General features: G+C 48.0%; 1 protein-coding gene across 2 annotated transcripts in view; it reads left to right on the forward strand.

Annotated features, from left to right (window-relative positions):
• The first annotated feature begins 4,924 nt into the window (after positions 1 to 4,924).
• LOC105186838 (nose resistant to fluoxetine protein 6) overlaps positions 4,925 to 20,474 on the forward strand; it is a 37,221-nt gene continuing 21,671 nt past the window's right edge. The window contains exons 1-3 of one of the 2 annotated variants that reach the window (XM_025298691.1): positions 4,925 to 6,424; positions 12,765 to 13,003; positions 16,555 to 16,763. In XM_025298691.1, coding sequence (XP_025154476.1) covers positions 5,980 to 6,424; positions 12,765 to 13,003; positions 16,555 to 16,763 — 893 coding nt within the window. In that variant the 5' untranslated portion in view covers positions 4,925 to 5,979. The remainder of the gene's footprint in view (positions 6,425 to 12,764; positions 13,004 to 16,554; positions 16,764 to 20,474) is intronic. The other variant, XM_011147317.3, reaches the window with a different exon arrangement.

The raw sequence follows: 20,474 nt of genomic DNA on the forward strand, positions 1-20,474 counted from the left end.
TACGCGCGAAATGTGCGATAAATTCGCGCATGAAGTATAGCCGATTCCCCGGAGCGCTACTTATCTTCGAGATATCGCAGATTCTCCTTAATTTATAGTATCCGTGATACTCCTTGATCATCTGCGGTTATTCAAAATTCTGCTCCCCGCTTACTTCGCGAGCTCTTACATCAGTTTAATGACATTTTCCGTGACACCCGAGAAATATATATCGCACGTCGGCGAGGAAATCTATATTCCCCTTCGGAGATCCAGAGAACATCTCGAGCGATTCATCGACGGCACGTAATCTCGTCAATCGTATAGAATTATACGGAAAAGAATGTCACATAGACACGCATGAGGGGAACGTGATATGAGGATTTACGGAGAAGGAGCGGTCGCGCAATTGTCGTCGGCGATCTTCGGTCAAATTCGGATGAAACGTTCCGAGGTGTGTGGTCGAACATATGGTTATCACGTCGACTTAACGATAATCATTTGTTAACGACAACATCGACGGCTTCAACGGAAAAGAAAAGAAAGAGAGAAGGAGAGAGTGAGCGAGGTAGAAAGGGAGAGAGGCGCGAAAGAAAGAAAGAAAGCGTTCGCTCAATGTCATCGCGCCGGCGCTGCAAATACTTTCGCGAAGCATCGAAAGCAAGGAGAGCAAAAGTTCGAGACCGATCTCCCGCTTCCTGAGAGCGAGGACCGGTTGGTAGCCGCGTGCGCGTGGCCGATCGCGTAGAAAGCTCTCTCGGTTGCATAAGCTGCAACCGGATCTCGCTGCAGCAGACGTTGTTTCCGAGAAAGGGAAGGAGATGAGAGAGTGAAGAGCACCCGGAAGGACGTTTCTGAGAGATTCGGAGAAACTGTGAGCTTCGGTGAACCGCACTTGCGTGCATGATCGCGGCGATCGGCATACCGGCGGCAGCTGGGAGAGAGGGAGAGAAATCGTGCAACGCGAAAAGTCCCTTGCAATAATTTGACGCGTGTTGACCTTACGTAAACGTGAACAAAAGTATTCTAACAAAAAGTATTCTATTTGTAAAGTGACTTTTCCCATATTCTATGCGAAGCCTCTTACAGAAAAAGAATTCCTCTTTCGATAAAGCGATTAAAGTGAACCATTCATCTAAGATTTAGAATTTATTAGATATTATTCTAACTGTTTTTCTCTTATTTCAAGAGCATTTTCTCTTATATAAATTAATTTTTCTCTTATATGAAGAGGAATATGTTGATTTGAATATCGGCTTCTTTTGTTCACGCATGCTTTACCTCCAGACATGAACGAAAAAATAACTATATGCTCATGGATCAGAATTGAAACGCTTTTTGAAAAAAGATACGTGTGTCGCTGTAACATATGACGAAGATAATTTACCCATATTTGGTCAAATACAGTTTATAATTTATTGCAAGAAGTTGAATAATATATTCTTTCTTTTGACTATGTTTCATACAATTGGTTATGATGAACGTCTTTATAGCTACAAAGTCCACAACAAAACTGATTAGAAATTTATTATTATTATTTGTTATGATAATATTATTTCATTCGTGCCTATACTTATTGTGTGTAGAATTGGAGCCAGAAGTACATCTATATATTTAAATTACTTTCCGCTATACATTATAATAATTTTTTCAAAGTAACTAGTATAACCAGTAAGAATAAAGTACAGTGAGTATAAATAATAATCCTCTTGAAAAAAGAGGATTAAATAATCTGTGTATAAGAGGAAGTTTATATCAAAATCAATAAGATTTACATTATACATGTAACATATAACCCCTCTAGCTTTAAGAATAGTGCGTTTATAATATTTTCCTCTTAATCTTAAAGAAATCCTCTTGAGATTATATGTAAGAATAAGGTTCTCTAAAATACACTGATCAAAAGAAATATGGTATAGATAATTTATTGCCGAAAATTGGCCAGCTTTGACTGCCGATTACTTCGCGAAAAATTATTGTAGACTAATGAATATTTTTTCAAAATGAAGCTTGAAGCCTCTACTTTAAGAATGTATTTCCATTTCTTGCATGCGATGCACTCCTACCCCTGTAACCCCTGACATCTGAGGGCATGTTTGGTATATTGAAAATTGCGAAGTTTGACGAAATGCACGGCCGTGGACAATTTTTTTTCAGGGACGCCGTTTGCACCGTCATAAAGTTCAAATCTTCCCCTTCAATTTGGAAAAAAAATGGAGTCAATAATTACTATACTAAGTGACGAGCCATAGGATCCTTATCTCTTCTGTCACGGACGCACATACACATGTGTGCGCACTTGGCCGAAGACTAAAAACAACGATATTTTTGAAGAGCTGTAACTTGGCGAAAAAAAATTGTAGCGACTCCATTCTGTTTTCAAATTGAAGGGGGAGATTTGAACTTTATGACGATGCAAACGGCGTCCCCGAAAAAAAATTGTCCATGTCCATGCAATTTTCAGTATACCAAACATGCCCTCAGATATCAGGGTTTGCAGGGGTAGGGGTGCATCGTATGCAAAAAATGGAGATACATTCTTAAAGTAGAGACTTCAAGCTTCATTTTGAAGGAATAATCATTGGTCTACAATAATTTTTCGCGAAGTAATCGCCAGTCAAAAGTGGCCAATTTTCGGCAATAAATTATCCATGCCATAATTCTTCCGAGCAGTGTATGTAGATGATTCCGCTTGTTCTGAAATTACAATTTTTCTGGGTGAAATAAAAGTGAAAATAAATCCGTAAAACGCACCAGGGGATTGCTCAATTTTCGCCGGATCGAAGCTTTTCGCGGCTGCTCCCGCAACATTTCAAATAGCGCTTGTATTACGAGTGCGAGCCACGAAGGAGATTATTAATGTTGCAACCCAGGAGCGGCAGAGGGGACGGGGGAGGGTGTAATGGAGAGTTTAAAAGAGTATTTGCCGAGTGCGGCCGGTTTATGGCCGGCGCGGCGCGTTCGAAACTTTCCGGAGCGAGACGGATATAAACTTTCGAGCATGCACGCGCACACGCGACGCATCGCGCTAGAAAGTTGTCGGATTTGTCGTTACCGCGGCCGCGGCATAATCGATAAGGGTCGACTTATGCTTATCCCGCTGTGAAACAGAGTAGCGGCTGGGGGAGGGGATATTCGCACTTTCGGAGTCGCGCGACTCGAGCCGAGGACCGATTTGCGAAGCGTCGCCGCGTATTTTACGCTCGCCGCATTCGAGACACGAGCCATGGCCGCCCTCTCTCATCGATTCCTCGCCGCGACGCGAGGAGCAGAATAAAAGTCGCGCGCAAAGCTCGCGTACCGCGCACGGTAGGGACGGCTTATCGCCGTAGGCATGATGATTGTGCGCTCGAAATTATTCCCCTCGTCGTGCATCCCTCCGTCGCGCGCGACTCTCTTCCGCCGGTCTCTTCTCTGCGACGAGGAGCGCAAAGTGCTGCATGCGGTACATATGCGGGTACATACGGTACATACGGAATATACGCTACGTACAGTTACACATATGGAACACACGATACGTACAGCGGTACATCTGTCTCGTCGATTCCCGCCCACTCGGCGTGTTCCTATTTCTCGCCAATCTCCCCGCCGCCGGGATCAATCATTCTCACCCTTCATTATGTCCATTATTTCAGACGAGGAAGACCTCGGCGACTGAAGAAGCTGTACGCGAGCCCGCACCGTGGCCGAGGACCTTCTTTCAAAACTCCCTTTCTTTCTCTTACCTTCGCGAGATTGAAATTTGACCGTCGTGCAGAAGGAGGACGAAGAGGAAGAGATCGCCCGCTCGACATTACTGCGCGTTCTATGCGAATTCTCTCGCTTTCTGAGCATATAAATATTAAAATTTCTCGCTAGCCGCTCGCTCACCGAGCGATTTCAATTTCTGACGCGTTGAGACATATTGCAAGACGTAACACGTTGTTAACGAACCGACGACTTGCAGATAACGCGGTGGACGCAACGACTGGTACAATTAAGTGATAAAAATGAGGTAATAACAACATTATCGGACTGGCTATAATTGCACCGCGCGCGGGCGAAGACCTCTCTCTCTCTCTCTCTCTCTCTCTCTCTCTCTCTCTCTCTCTCTCTCTCTCTCTCTGCGTGGCGCACGGTAACAGGTAGATAGCTGGTACCTGGCGCATAGTAACATATAAATAACTCCCGAGCGGCTAATACGCGCCAAGAATGTAGTCAATGCGATCCTTTTGCCAATTAGCCGTCCCTCTAATTAGCGCGCGTGCGATGCGCGCTGACAGATCGCCGTCTGTTTTCTCTAACGCGCTCCATTCTCTAGCACGTTTATCTAATAATGTAATACAAAAAAGGGGGAGAAAAATGGACGGAGGAAAGTCCAACGAAAAAGGCTCTCGCCTCGCGCATGAACGCCTCTGTCCGAAATCATTCTCGTCACGCGCGCGGCTCGACGGCGAGCGAGCGAGCGAGCGAGCGCTAAAAGCTGCATTCTTCATGCCGGCGAGATTTTCGGAAAAATAACGCCGCTGCCTTTACGTAAACAGCGCCGCCACTGTGTCGGTGGTTGCGCCCAACGACCCGTTGGCGCAACAGCACCAATTGCAATTGCGGTTACGTAACCGCCGTCCTTTGTTATTACCGTTCGATTAATTACCACGTTCGATTGATAAATCGCAAATGGAGCGTGTCCGAGATCGTAGGGAGTTTTTCGCGAAGTCGCGAAAATCGTACGATCGTCGACCGGCGGCGATCCGTGAAAAGTGTCGTTCTCGTTAAAAATGAAAGTGGCTGGACGGGAGAAATAACATGCGTGTCGTATCGATGCGTCTCGTCGCGGAGAGAGGGGGAGGGAGGGAGAGAGAGAGAGAGAGAGAGAGAAGGGGGGGAGATTAAGTAACGACAGCGTCTCTCCGATACGTATTGCTAATGATCCGTTATCGGTGCGGCGCGTGCGGTGTTATCGACACGACTACGGCGAGTCGGCCGAGCCGACCCAGGTCTTCCAGCGGCGGAGCGGTGGAAAAACCGGTAGCGCCACGACATTTCTTCGCGACCCGGAGGAGGAAATGCATTTACGGCGGTAAAGTGCATCGCCGAGAGAAAGGGGAACCTATTATCCGCCGGTGAACGCCGCCGCGGACTTTATTCGCTTCATTCAGTGCGTGATTCTTAGTCTCATATGTGCGGGCACCTTCCTCCTCGCTCGGCAGGAACTCTCCGCACCGCGATTCCGCTCCTCGCGCTCGTTAGTCAGTGATAAAGGAAGACAGGCGTGCGGGCGGACCGGCGAAGCTTCAGCCGCTTCGCGCGCGCGACGAAACTCGCGTCGCTCTTCTTCGTCGTCTGATCGGCATTTTAGCGGAACTCGAGAGTGAGGGAGAGAAAGTGAGAGAGAGCCGCGTCGCGCGTTTAACGACGAAGATTTCGACGAGCGAGCAACAATTCGCGAGAGTGCGAGACGGCAGAACTGACGTGTCGCGATCAAAGTATTCGGAATATATTTCTTCTCTCCCGAATTTTCGTCCACGCCGCTGACGACGCTGAACGCTGAAGCGACGTTCCGGCAAGTAACGAGTCGGCGATTTCCAAGCCGCGATTCTTCGCCGCGCTCGCTTTCGTCTAGATCGTCACGAGCCGCAGCGAGCACGTGCTACCGGCTCGTTGGCCAAAATCAGCAAGCATCCAGCGAGCATCCACGAGGGAGCGCGGTTTCCCGAGCGGTTCTCGGCATCGTTCGCATACCACCTGCGTATCTTTCGGAGCATGCTCGAGAATCCGCGCGAATAAATACCTGTCGGTTAAAGCGGCACTGTTGTTCCGCCGCGGAGGAGTTGCATCGTGAGCTGCTAAGATGACGGTCGCTGGAAACCGCAGCGACAGAAACCGATGAGAGATCGAGATCCCCGGTCTCTCTATTGGACGGGATTCTAGTCGGTCGTTTCTCTGTTTCCCAAAGTGCGAGCGAACTCTTCTGCCGACGCGAGAGGTGATTGTCCCGACGACGCGACTAACGACGGGAACATGACGCGTACGTTGAACCGCCTGCTGGTGACGCTGTGCATCGTGCACGTGGCGATCGCCGAGAAGGAGTCCAACATTCTGAAGCTGAGCAGACCGCAAAAGATCAAGGCTACCACGACGGAGCTTAACGCGACCGAAGACGCGGAGGACAAGGACGAGTCGAGGAAACGAGCGTCTCCGCTCGGCTTCAGCAGAAACAATCCGGAACTCGACTGGAAGAATTACTTGAAGACGTTGGACGGAAGCGAGGAGATGCACCGGGACTTCGACGTGGATTTCATGAAGGAGAAGCTCGAAAGAACGGCCAACAGTATACAGTGGCTCGCCGATCTTTACGATCCTCTCAGGTGGGCCAGAGTGCCGGGGAAAGTTCGGGACGAGTGCAGGAGGGATATGGAGAGCTTCCTCGGCGCGCTGAGGGACGGGAAACTCTGGGCCGCGAAGAGTAAGTGAGCGATTGATTAAAATGCAAACTTCCGAGCTTCCCCTTCGCCCCTTCTGTGCGAGCGTAGTTACGCTCAAATCGGAATCAAATCATCTTTCGCATCGCGTTTGGACGCTTCGACTGACTGGGACGCGACCAAGACTTGACTGGGTCAAGTCTCATGACTCGACTATCAAAGATCATTTCAATTCCTTCGAGAGATTACTCGAAACTCTTGGTCGAGGATAATTTAAGCTTATTATTCTGACAGGTCCCGGGGTGAAGAATTTTAACGCGATGAATCCGAGCACGGCGAAAGAGTGATTGCGGACTGCGAACAATAGCTCGCTTGATTAAAAGAAATTCGTTCGGAGGGTAGATGAGCCGGTCTGACTCTTCGGGACAAGTCGCTGATTAACCGCGCGTTATCGAGAATATATGTGTGGTTGATGAATATGGAGGAGGAGGAGGAGGAGGAGGAAGGAGAAGGAGTCTGGAAGCGTTTATGATCGGTCGGTTGGGCCCGCGGTTGTTCAGTCGAGCGAATTGCTGAAGACGTCATTATTCCATGGAACCTCACAATTTCCCTCGTAATGGTCAAAACGCCCTGACCCAGTTCCCGGTTTTGATTGAATATACCACCTGACACTTTATGGCGATGCACGAGACTTTACTTTACGTGATACCCGCGGATGTTGCATTACCGAGATGGATTTTGGTCGCTGTTATTTTCAAGATGATGCTCGGCAGGAGAAGAAGAGTCAAGAGCGAAGACGCGCAAAGAGCGAGTCGCACGAGCTGAGATATTAACATAATACGGAGCGACGTCTCGCTGGTGCATGAGATGCGAAAACGCCGCTGTTATCGCAATTTGGAATTTATGCCGGAGAAAGGGAGGAAGAGAGAGAATGTTGAGTAGAGGAACAAAGAAAGAGAGAGAGAGAAAGAGAGAGAGAGAGAGAGAGAGAGAGAGAGAGAGAGAGAGAGAGAGAGAAAGAGAGAGCTCTCGATGTTGATCGCGGAATATTATCTTGTTCTCTCTGCAAACTTCCACACTTGTTTACGTTTCATTTTTACGCCGTCACGCTACGTGAGTTTCCCGATAATTTGCCCACGGGATTAGGACTTTTCCATACGGGCGCGAATTTGAGAGTAAGCCTTTCCTCTTTCTGCCTGCCCCCAAATTACCCCGCGAACAAATGCGCGCGGATCGTAGGTCGGAAAAGCGCAGAGAGGGATGAGCAGATATTTACTACGCGCTGCTTGGAGCCTCTCTTCCTTTCTCTCTCTCTCTCTCTCTCTCTCTCTCTCTCTCTCTCTCTCTCTCTCTCTCTCTCTCTCTTAGTTCAAACGCAATATAGTCGTTCAAAAACGCATTATACGAGCGCCTCGTCGAGAAGTCCAATATGAGCCTGCTATAATAATAGTATAAAATATAGTACTGGCGACCGTCTTCACTCCCCCCCCCCTGACTGCCTAATTATTACTCTATTACTTTATATTACTCTATAATTATTTTAATCTATTATTATTTATACCACTATTCCTTATATGATTTTTTGTATTTTATTTTATATTATTCCACTACTTGTTTATACTTACCTTGCATATTCTTTCAACTAATGTGTAACTCAAAATTTTTTCTATCATTTTTTACTTCCTTGCGCTTGAAGGGATACCGTCGCAGCGGCGCGATTCTTTAACTCGTTATTGGAGTTAACGAAAGTGTCGTTAGCTCTAATAACGAGTTAAAGAATCGCGCCGCAGAGCGCTTAATAAATAACGCTCTCTCTCTCTCTCTCTCTCTCTCTCTCTCTCTCTCTCTCTCTCTCTCTCTTTCTCTCTCTTTCTCTCTTGCTCTCGCTCTCGCTCTCTCGTCCTCTCTCTCCTTCTAATAACCCAACGAACCGGGCTGAGCAGAATTTCCCTTACGACATCTCGCGGTGCAGATTCCGCTTCCTTCGGAAGCGGAAGCTCCTTTCGCGGTTCAACGATACCGTTGATTCAACGAGATCATTGTTTGCTTCCATCCGAATGGATTTTATACGGACGGGAACATGGGACGCGGTATTTTACAGTGAAACTAACGAACGATGTATGTATACAGCCCGATCTACCAATCACAAGCGGCTTGCATGATTAACTTTCCTCATTTCCGCCTCCCCCCCTCTCCCCACGTAATTAACACGATCGACGATCGAGCGAGGACGCAACGATAAATTAGGACCGCCACGCTGGCCGTGACACAGAAAACGAAGCTGGGAAAGCGGCCGACAGATTCGGCAGGGAGGAGACGAGCCGGATGCGCAGCCGCACGTCGCCAAGTCATATCCGCGGTGTGCGGGGATTTACGGTAATTTCCGGTCATGCGGCTCGTCCGCATGATCGATGCCCGCAGTAATAACTCCGGCGGATGTGTCGCGGCGGCCAATTGCCGCGCGCTGTCGCAGCGGTGAAAATTGCAATACTGCGATCGCAGTCGCGCGACACGCGACGGCCGTCGCCTCCTCCTCGTCGTCTCCGCGCCGCTGATCTCCAGGACGAAGCGCGCAACGCGTGTGCGCGGACTCGAGGACCCGGGGACCCCCGCCCGGGGTCCCTTTGCGGGGCGTGTAATTGCACTTAGAAAGCGGCGCTAATTGTCGGAAGTAATTTTTCATCGCCGACGCTATTAACGGCACGCTCGCGCCGCGCCGCGATAATGACGCCGTTAGGCGCGTTTAGGGAAAAAACCTTCGCAAGAAGCGTCGATTTTTTGCCCGTTTGCTCGTTTTTTCCTCGATTTTGGAATCGAATTTTATGCCAAAAGATAGTTTCATGATGAGACATTAATTGCAGAACAGTTTTACGTTGAGCATACGATTGGTTTCAAAGATGTAGATATAGAGGGTCAAAGTGGTCACTATCTACTAAAAAAGTATGACACTAATAACGCTTTATCGCGCGAATTTTTGCAAAATCCGCTATCTATGGGTTCTTTGAGTTGCTGATTATGAATCTGATGTCAGATTTAAAAAATTCAAGATGGCAGGTGCAACACATGGCGTACACGCATAGTGAAACAATCATTTACTTTTATTGGAACTTTATTATGTTGTGGTTTTTTTTTGGCTAGCTGATTGCGAATTTTCTATTAGGTTTTCGAAAGTAATTTTTTCAACGACAATTTTTGAGTGGAAAAAGTATTTTTTTTATTGTTTTTTTATAAAAAAGAATATCAAATTCAAACTAATACATTACATGACGCATGAAGAATAACGTGATAGTTTTATTTGTTATATTTAGAAGCTTTTTCATTGCAGTAAATGCAGTAAAGGTAAATGTAAATCTAATAGAAAATTCGCAATCAGCTAGCCGAAAAAAACCACAACGTAACAGTTCTGATAAAAGTAAATAATTGTTTCACTATTATTGTGTCCGCTATATTACATCCGCCATCTTGAATTTTTTTAATCTGACATCGAATTCGTAAACAACTCAAAGAACCCATAGATACTGAATTTCGCAAAAATTTGTGCGATAAAACGTTATTAGTGTCAAACTTCCTTAATAAGTAGTGGCCACTTTGACCCTCTATATTTATCTATGAAACCAATCGTATGCTCAATGTAAAACTTTTTTGTGATTAATATCTTACCACGAGCTGTCATTTCGTATAAAATTTAATTTAAAAATCGGGGACTGAGAAACGGGCACTTTTCGCGGAGGTTCTTTCGAAGGGCGACGATCGCGCGCCGACGATTCGCGGAGAGAAAAATGCGTCCGGGATTATTGGCGGATGCGAGTCCGTCCGCGCGGTACGGTAATTAACGAAACTTGGGCAATTATCGGGCAGCCGGTGGGAAAAAGTCGCATCGACTCGATTTCGCGCGGCCGCGACAACCTCGGCGAGGTTGTTTCTAAACGCGCCGCGCGGGACGCATTGTGCAAGCCCTTTCGCCGCCGCGTCGGTCGATCTCGCGGCTATTATAACGTAACACCAAGTCATTATATTCGTAGAGCCGGGCTATACCATTAATCAGTCGGACGCGTTACGCCATTGTCGCAAATTCCAACGGCGATGAAGCCGCGGCTTTTACAGCGGCCGAACAATATCGCGCGGCCGCGCTGCGGCTACATGTATGTGCCGTCATGCCTGTTCTCTCTCACCGCGAGAGGCTGCGATACATCACGCGAGCACGGGCGCAGATTGAAATCACGACGAGTGTCGCGAGCGAACTTTCGCCGTTCGCCGGCGGGAAGCCGTCCGATGGAAGCATCTTCGATATATCGCGTCCTCCGCGCGACTCGAGAGCGATCGATCGACGGGGCTGCCTGCCGATACGTTGCTCGCGAAAAATCCGCCTAATCGCCCGCCGGCTCTCTTCTCCCCTCCCCCTTCTCTCTTCCTGAGAAAGCCGAGGACTCTTCTGGACCGTTTCTGTCGTCTGTATTCCTTGCTTTTAAATCGCATGCTCTATAATTCTGCTTGTTTCTTCGCTTTTCACCGCAGAGCAAAGCGCGTCCAATCATATTCATCTTGGCTTCATGTATATCTGAAAGGCTATCACATCCCATGAGTTTAACCTTTTATATCCTGACGGTACTTAAAAGTACCGCTCATATCACAGGGTGTCCCATTTTAACTTTCGCATTAAAAAATCTCGAAAACTATGAAAGATATTAAAAAAGGCTAAAACACATTTCCCATGATTTCGAAGGGGAAAGAGAATGGCATTATCAGTTTTTTTATTTGGAGGGCATTTTCAAGGTCAGTTGAAGGTCAACTTAATTTTTTTTTTTTAATAGAAAGCCCAATTTTTTATTATATCTTCTTTTTCTACCTCTAATTAACAATTTAACAACTTTTGTCTCTGAAACATTTCTTTATTTGCCTAATATTTTTTGAAATATTTCAGGAAAACTTGGTAACTTTTTCAACATTTAACTTACTTACGATATCTCGCTAACTATTCGTCGAAAGAAAAATTAGTATTAGACTTTTGAACTTTTTGAACATTTTCTTCTGTCTTGCCTTGCATTCTTGTCGATGCTTACAAGTAGTACACCTTAAAATCATTAAATTGTTGCGGAATTTATTTTCTTATCAATCCTCCTATTAATAATTTTATGCATTTTATCGCAACTTTATGCAATTTTATCAATATATTAATAATATTAATGATATGCCAAGAGCCATTTATTACACAAAAATTTAGTAAGAAAGTCTTGGGTAAATTAATTCAGGATATAAAGGGTTGATCAATCGATTCGTCCATCTATCTCCGTAGCCGCGTCAGCGGCTCTCGGGTTTCGGCGCGGCGGAAAATCGGCCGCGTCCGTCGACGATCCGGCACGGCGTGTGGCCGCACGCGGCCTCTCCGACCGCGCTTTCTACTCTCGCGGTCAGCGCGAGCCGCTTTACGTAACTGACAATGAACCCTCCGCCGACGGCGCAGCCGTGCGATCGGCGCTTTCGGGGAACTCTCGAGACGATGAAACTTTAGCGCGCAGACGGCTGTAAAACGACGACGACGACGACGGGAGTGATGAACGAACAGGCAACGGCGAGGAAAATCGCAGCTCGCGGAGTAATTGCGTAAAGTGTATCTCTTACATTCATTCGCAGTGTCAGTTGCAAGCATACGCGGCGACGGCCGCAAAAGTCGGCTCGACGTGGACCGTCACAAGAGTGACCTCGATATGACCTCAAAGCAGGGAGGAAGTTTCCGCGACGGTTTCTCGGGTCCTGCCGAATGGCACTCCCACCCACCCGTTTGCGAAAGACGCGCGAAAAATTGCCGACCGTAGCTTTCCGTCCACGATTCGCACGATTGCACAACAGTTTGCACACGATTTCATCGGGAATATGGCCGATATCCAATGAGAGAGAACTTGCCTTTCGAGAGACGCGTTCTCCCATCGGACGTCGGCTGCCTGCCGAGCTTCATCGGGTAAAGCGCGTACAAATTGTTACGCTAACGACAAGACGCGGTCTCCGTACCTCTCACGCTTCCGATTGGCTGTCGCGAGGCATCGTCGTATTCGTAACGGTGCGAGTCGAGCCAATTCTTCGCCGATCATCGTTACGACGGACGTCGCTCGCACGACAGATGCAGATACGGCGGGCCGTAACGAGCCGCGCGGCGTCCGTCTCGCGACCTCGCGGGAGTACGCTTTCCCAGGAGAAGCGTGGGCGTTCGCGTGTCGCACGCGACGTGTGTCTCGGCGAATTCGTCGTCGTGTTTTACAGTCGGCAAAGCCTACGGTCGTCGCCGGCGCGAGCCGGCGGGAAAGAGACCGACGCTTTATCTTCCCTTTCGTTCCGTCCCGATGACCGACATTATTTTTCAGCCGTTTCACTTTGGCCTTTTCTTCCCAGTGTCAGACGCGAGCGGCCGCTACTCCTCGCAATTCCATTTTGGTAACGGCTTCTGGCTAGGCTCGAGTATCCTCTGCAGGGAGCTCAATGTCGCCCACGGAAAAAATACGAGGGAAATTGACGACGACGACGACGAGGCGGAGGGCGAAGAGAGGCCGGGAACAGGGGAGCCACCCTTTCCCTTGAGATTTCACGTCGCGAGGCTGTACCTAACGTTGCCGAAGGAGCTCGATTTTTCGGTGAGTCGCCAAACTACCCTCTTCCGCGAGACGACGAGAGAGTCTGGCTCCGTCAGGCGAGAGAGAGAGAGAGAGAGAGAGAGAGACGGCACTCGCGCGCGTCCGCCGACTGTAGACGCGTGTATGCGCCGAGGGAAAATGCGCGAATTCGCAGACCGCGAAAAGTCGGCGGTGCGACTGAATGATTGCCCGGCGGGGGGGGGCGGGGGGGGAGGTTTCTGCTCGGTCGACCGTCCTCGCTTATCTCGCGCGAGTTTTCACACAGCCGAGTGTGTCGAGACGAATATTCCCGGTATAACTGAGCGGCAACACAGATATCGCTCCTCGAGAGCTGTCACCTGCTCCCTGCCTCGGTCGCATGAACTGACCTCTTTTCTTCTGCGTGCGCGGGCCTGACGAATTTCGCCGTCTTGTGCTCTCGACGCGGCTCATCAATCGTCGCGCGACTCGGGTGCTTTGGGTAAAAGTACCGCTGTCGCGCCAATCTCCAGCCCTGGACATTCTTCTTGCTCCGCTTCGTAGATATGAATATTTAAATTTGCACAAACGGAGTGTGCGTATGCACACGTATGAAAAACATACGCGTTGAAATGTTTGTCGTGGCGTTTTACACGCTTTCCCGTTTTCGGAAACTTGTCCCGACGCTGCTACTTTTACCTCGCGTTCGTGCATTTTAGCGACGATGATAAAAGTCAGATTTCACTCGTTCCGGTTTGCTACTGCCGCCGCTGATTCCTCAAGCTGCTGGCTTCTCTCGCCGCTCGAATCAAGCGACAGTCCCGAATATATTTCACTCCCATCGCGATCGCTACACTTAGCTGCGTCGCTGTCGTCGCGATTCGTCCCTCACACACGGATCGCTACGTGGCGCATAATAGAAGCGCCGAGCGAGGCGCGAATTACCGCGCATTTTGCAGATTACTGCCGATTTAGCCCGACGAGAGTAGAGTTTCATCATCCCGGCAGAGAACTCGCGGCGCGCCGCGTGCGATTATGCACCGGCGAGAGAATTAATTAAACGCGCGCGCTCGCGGGAGACGACATGGCGCGTTAGCCACACACGTCCATCGGATTATTCACGAACCATTTGTTTCTGTATATCATTGGATATCTGTCAAAGCGGATATCTGACGGAGTCCCGCGCGCCGCCATGACGACAGCCGCGCGAGATTGACGAGGCACGCGCGCGATCGTCCGCAACGACCGCGAATACATTGCCGGTCTTTATTAGTCGCTTCGTCGCACGCGTAAGATTGATGCTCACAAGATGACCGTTGCGCAAATCCATTGTCGCGAGCGCGCTCAACTAGCTCTTCGCGCTTCGTCCAGTTGCTCGCGAGGAGATGAGCATGCCTCTTGCCGCGAAAATCGAGAAAACGTCGGAAAGACGCGCAGACTGAAAAGTACACACGGAGAGAATTTGTATCGGATAATGCGGGTATAGTGTGTTATTCAATAAAAATTCTCTACGTACTGTATGTACTGGCGTATCTAAAATATATTCACACCGAAGCCGAAAATTTCGATGTAAGGTAAACGTCTCAATGGCCGGACACGTCCCGGTATTCGACCACTTAAAAAAAAATATTTACTATTTATTTTAACAATATTTATTTTAATAATAATGGAAATAATAATTATTGTGGGAAAAACTCCAATACTTGACGGTTGGAGGAGTTGGGAAAAAGTATATACCCAATTTGATACTTTTGTATTAAAATAAAAATTAATTAAATAAGTACGTACCTATGGTTTGGCAAAATAATGGCCAATCGTTCATCAAAATAAATTCATCAAAAGATAATATATATATTTATATTATTCCCCGTTACCCACATACTAATTTTCTAATTGCGGTCAGACATTGGGACAAATTATATCCGAACATTGGACCAAAACCTATTTCAACTGTCCGATCACTGGTACATTAATGCGCTTCATTACTTGTGTAAATATTTCACACTAATTATATATTATTATTTTACATTAATAATATATATATATTCTTTTTTGTATATACCATATATATATATATATATATATACATTTTTCTCTACTTGAGAGAATCTTAAATTTTCAAATAAATGCAAATATTTATGTCAAAACTATTCTTAATATTATATATTGCATTTTTTGTGACGACCTACGCTTAAACGTCCGGTAATTTTCTAGGACATTTACCTTACGATGATTATCAATACTTTTTATCAGATATCTCTTCGTGAAGCGAAGAGTTTGTCAACCTCCACGAGCTGCCAGACTCGCCAAGACGCGCGAATAATTCGCCCGTCGTTTCAATTCATCGAGAAAAGACACCGAGAGAGAGAGAGAGAGAGAGAGAGAGAGAGGGGACACCGTACGCGTCCGAGCCGACGGTCGTTTTTGTCAAGTCGGCAGACTCGCAACAGCTGGCGGAGTGGTTAAACGTCCGCTAGGGATAGAAGTTTCGGCAATCGCACAAATAAGATTACCCTGACTTGAATCCCAATGTTATCTTCCTCTCTCTTTCTCTCTCTCTCTCTTTCTCTCTCTCTCTCTCTCTCTCTCCCCCCCTTGTCTTGCGGTTAGTTCCGTTTCAAGCACTGAAGTGCCCCCACCTGTCGTACCATTGTATTACCCAATTGTATTACCCAGCCGAATTCGGGCGATATCATTATTTATTAATTAATCGCGTTTGCCGAAGTAAATTGCGACTTGCGGCCGGCTGCCTCCGAGGGCTCGTAAGATCGGGGTTGTCGCTAAATAATGAACAAAGGCGTCGAGGGCCAAGACTAGCCTATAAATTCAATCCGATCGATGTCGCGCGGCTGCAGAAAGGAAAGAAAGGAGGTTCTCCTCTCTCTCTCTCTCTCTCTCTCTCTCTCTCTCTCTCTCTGTCGGTCCGCCGCTAGTGTGACGCGCGTGCAAAACGGGTGAGAGAGGAAGGGGGAGGAGAGAGTCAACGGAAAGGTTGGAATATTGTTTTTTTCCGCGGCTGCGGCCACAGCTTCGTTCCAATCGCTGGCGCGATCGATACGTCGACGCGGCCAGACAGGGATCATAAATCGCGATTGTCGAACAGCCTTCGCCGTCGCCGATGCATTTTTGCGCACGAAATTTGCGCGATCCTTTGATCCGCCGTAGATTACCGGATCCGGCTCACGCATGTCCCGGAAATGAGCTCAAACTGGCTCCGGTTTGCCGCCGCTTTTTCGCAAAGTGTGCACGAGCGCGAAAACAGCGCGCGTAGTACAAGTAACATTGTAAAATCGCCGGCTGTTTTTCAACGGCGCGTATTTTCCCGCCGCGAGTTTTCCTCCTTTCTACCAAACGAGCTGTATCTTCCTTTCTCTCCCGTTAAATTAGCATTGTCCCGGATGACCGGCGGGCGGGCCGGGATATCGAGGGAGAAAAAAGAGGGAGCGAGAAAAAGAGAGAGAGAGAGAGAGAGAGAGAGAGAGAGGGGGGGGGGGAGAAATACCCGTCCGCCTCGCGGGGGTTTATTAGCGAAGCGGCTTCCGCAGAGGATACAGAACACGCATTAACGACATACCGTCTCATTCTCTTTCCAGACACGTCAGGTGTTTTTGGGTCTCTGCCTGCCGAGTACGTGCGACCGCGCATCTCTGACCTCGATGCTAAGGGCCAGCGCCGATAGGGTCGAGCGCGAGGGCAATTCGACCTATCGATCGAGCGGCCCGAAGATTCACGTGGTTACGGTGAAGCCCGTGCCGTCCAGCAATTACTGCGCTTGGCGGGATCCCAAATTTTACGTGCTCTCGTGAGTAAATCTAAAAATCCGCTTACGACGTCGGGGCAACGTAAATTGTCCCGCCCGCCCGTCCGGCCGCCCCGGACAAGAGCTCTTCCGACACGGTAGACTCTCGCGGCCGATATGACTTCCATGCGGCGTCCGCGATATCAGCGTCAATTCCGCAGAAATTTCCGCGGAAAACGACAGACCGCTTTCGTTTCCCGGCTCGCGCTTTCCCGCCGCGAGCCGGAGCGACGATGACGCTCCCGCCCCCGCCCCCCCGGCCCGGCCGATCGCAGCGCTAGGAAAAAATTATTCATGCGAGTTTCCGAGTGAGACAAGCACTTGGGTCACCTAACGGCGCGACTTGGAAAACTTGATTCTGGGACACGACGCTACGGCGGAACTCGCTTACTCATCGCGCTTTCGGTAAACGCCGTTATACTTCCCCTCCTCCCTCGTCTGCTCTCCCCCCCCCCTCCCCACCTCTTTCTCCGGCTCGGATTCGTGAACATCAAAGTTGATATTGCTGCGATATTGAAGAGGGACCTCGAGATACAGCAAACCGAGAGAGCAGTCGATTTCTCGCGCGCAGATCGATGCGTCTCGACGCTGCAGTTAATTTAAACGCAACTTTGCCCGACGTGGCGAGCATTTCCAGGCGCGTGTCGCTTCGAGGTAGAAAGGGAGGGAGGGAGAACAATTCGCGGATATCAAACTAAACGACGCGTGCAATTCTCCACATCGACGACGAGCGAGTCTGTTCCACGAAGGACGCGATATTCCGAAGCGTCCACGGGCCACACGTTAACGATCCGAGTTGAAATTGCCTGCCGAAAACTTTAAACGACTCGACGCGACGCAACGCTACACGCTGCCATTTTATTCAGGCTTTTTACGAGGCGCGTTTTCGACTTCCTGGCATTAAATTTACGTGTGATGGGGTAGACGGAAGATCGCTCTGCGCTGGTCGATATCAACGACCGCGTTAATAACCGCGGCAGGCAGTCGCACATTTTGCGTAATGCACGTTTTATTTTGATAAACAAACGTGGAACTGTGCACGAGAAAGAGAAAGATAGAGAGAGAGAGAGAGAGAGAAAGAGAGAGAGAGAGAGAGAGAGAGAGAGAGAGAGAGAGAGAGAGAGAGAGAGAGAGAGAGAGAGAGAGAGAGAGAGAGAGAGAGAGAGAGAGAGAGAGCGAGAGAAGAGGAGGAAAGACATAATTATATATTCGAAATACGTTCGAATTACGTTCGAAAAGATGCGAAAAGAAGAAATGGCAAGATGCAATTGCCAACACGCGGAAATTCTGCAATCGCTCGCTACGTAACGCGAAACGCAAAGCGCGGGAAACACAAAACACGAAACGAGAGGGTTCATTTTCCCGAGTAATCCCCATGCATCGCCCGTCTCTCTTGTAAATTTGGATCCTTTTTAATTCGATACAGGCGACGCGGGCGCGCGCAAAGGAGAAATACGACGTGATTAAACGCGCGCCCCCGTGACGAGGTTTAACGTAACGGTAATTAATTACGACCGCACTCATAACTCGCGCAGCGGGCTGTAAACAAAGAGCGAGCGCGATTGCGATCGCGTGGCGACAATAATTCTGAAAAGTGTCGCCGGCCCGGTAAATTCCAAATAACCGCGCGGCGACGGAAATTTCCTCGTTCCGCGCGAACAAAGGTCGCCGTTCGCGCGTGTGCTTAATCCTCTGTTGTACGTTTTTTTCTAATGAATCTAATTTCGTGAAACTTGTTACTCGGGAGCTTTTAAGGTCGCTGAATACAAATCCAATGTGAAAGATACAAAATTCGAAATGGCGGATCCAAACTTTTCAAAATCAGCCGAATTCGCTTGAAATGTGCTATTTCGGGGCTTTCGAGGTTGCTAATTACAAATTCGTTATCGAAAATTCGAGAGAATGATGGATATATACGACACGGTTCGATTGATACCGGTCAAGTTGTCCGGTTCTCAAGCGCAGTCAGTTATAGCGAAACTGCTTTCATTTCTATAATTATATTCGCTATATGAGATTCGTCATTTTGAATTTTATATTTTTACACCGGATTCGTATTCAGCGACTTCAAAAATCCCCGAGTAACAAGTTTCAAGCAAATTGGCTCCGTCATTTTGAATTTTGTATTTTTCACTCCGAATTTGTATTCAGCGACCCCAAAAACCCCCAGATAATGATTTTGAAGTACATGTTATTGTTTAAAATTTCATGTAAACGAATTTATTCTCTGAAAACGATAGTTTTGTTCACGATATATGCTTATTGATAACAAATTACTTATTTGAAATGACTCTAAAAGTTGACGTACTAGTTAGAGGGACATTTTAGTAATCCAACAATATGCTAAAGAAATATGTGAAAAATTTAAATGATTGGACAAACAAGCTTGGATGAAAAGTGGCACTCTGGGAGGGCCACTATGCAGCGAAGGATTAAACGATATATCGCCGTTGCGCGGCGAGGGAACTTTTCCGATGAATCTTTCATATGCGCTCGCAGGAGACTAATAGTCGGTAGCGCTATTACGACTATACGCCTTACGTCGGCGGTACAAACGCAGGTTGAATTAATGGAAATATTCCGAAGGAAATTAAATCTCACGGAGGAGTCGGAGTAAAGTAGCCATCTGCACTGCCAACTGCACTCCTGAATCTACGACTTGAAATTTGTTTAAGCTCCCTGTCTCTCATTTCTCTTTCATCCTTCCCCCCTTCTCTCTCTCTCTCTCTCTCTCTCTCTCTCTCTCTCTCTCTCTCTCTCGATTTCTTGCGCGCACGTGCGGCTTAAATGTTAGAAACTACGAGAAGTCTGAAGATGTACTGCAGGTAGATGTACTACAGTTACGGCTTTCGAAAAGCTCGATTCGGGGGCGACAGAAGTTCTATCGTTCGACTTTGTCTCTGACGTACGTCGGGAAAACGAGAAGAGTTGGAAGAGAGATAGGAGGAGGAAGACACGGAGGAAGAGGAGGAGGACGCATGGGGCTGAGGAGGAAAACAGATTCGACAGAGGAGTCGGCTAATTTTCACCGCGAATTACGGCCGAACTTCGCACAGCCGAAGTTTCCCAGCATCATTAGCGGAGAAACAAAGGGAGGGAGGGAGATGGGTAGAGAGAGAGAGAGAGAGAGAGAGACATGTAAGCGGATCCTATGGCCCTTCGTGCCCGGCCTGCTTCTTCCCGCGTTTGCGATGGAAAGTCTTTGGCTTTGGCCGACGCGGTTTTCCAATCGACGCGAGCGCGATCGCTGACACGCTCCATTACTTATTACGTGGCCGAGATACGCGAGCGAGAAACGCACTTATGCGCATCTGACGCGACCGGTTACATAAGTGCGTCGCTCCCGTGGAAGGAAAGTGCGCACGGAAAGTGTGTTACGCACGTGAACAGCTAGCGGATGCAGATTCGCGAGAGAGCAGGCAGTTCGTGGCTACGTCACACAGTGGGACCAGATGACATTCTTTGGTTGAAAATTCTCGAGAGACCTGAATTTCCAACCGATCGTCGACACCAATGGATGAGGTTGATCCTGAATAAATTCCGAAGGGATCTGTCTTGCCAAAATAAAAAAAAAGGTTTTTCTCGAATTACTAGCCCCAAAAGAGGAAAACTTATCGTTAAACGTGAGAAACTTGTGAAATACTCATTCTTCCACACTTATTTCTATCTAATAGCGTATTCAGCGGATTGAAGCTATGAAACAGACACCTCGGG

This window comes from Harpegnathos saltator, unplaced genomic scaffold (genome assembly GCF_003227715.2).
Source record: "Harpegnathos saltator strain DR-91 unplaced genomic scaffold, Hsal_v8.6 scaffold235, whole genome shotgun sequence".
Classification (NCBI taxonomy): domain Eukaryota; kingdom Metazoa; phylum Arthropoda; class Insecta; order Hymenoptera; family Formicidae; genus Harpegnathos; species Harpegnathos saltator.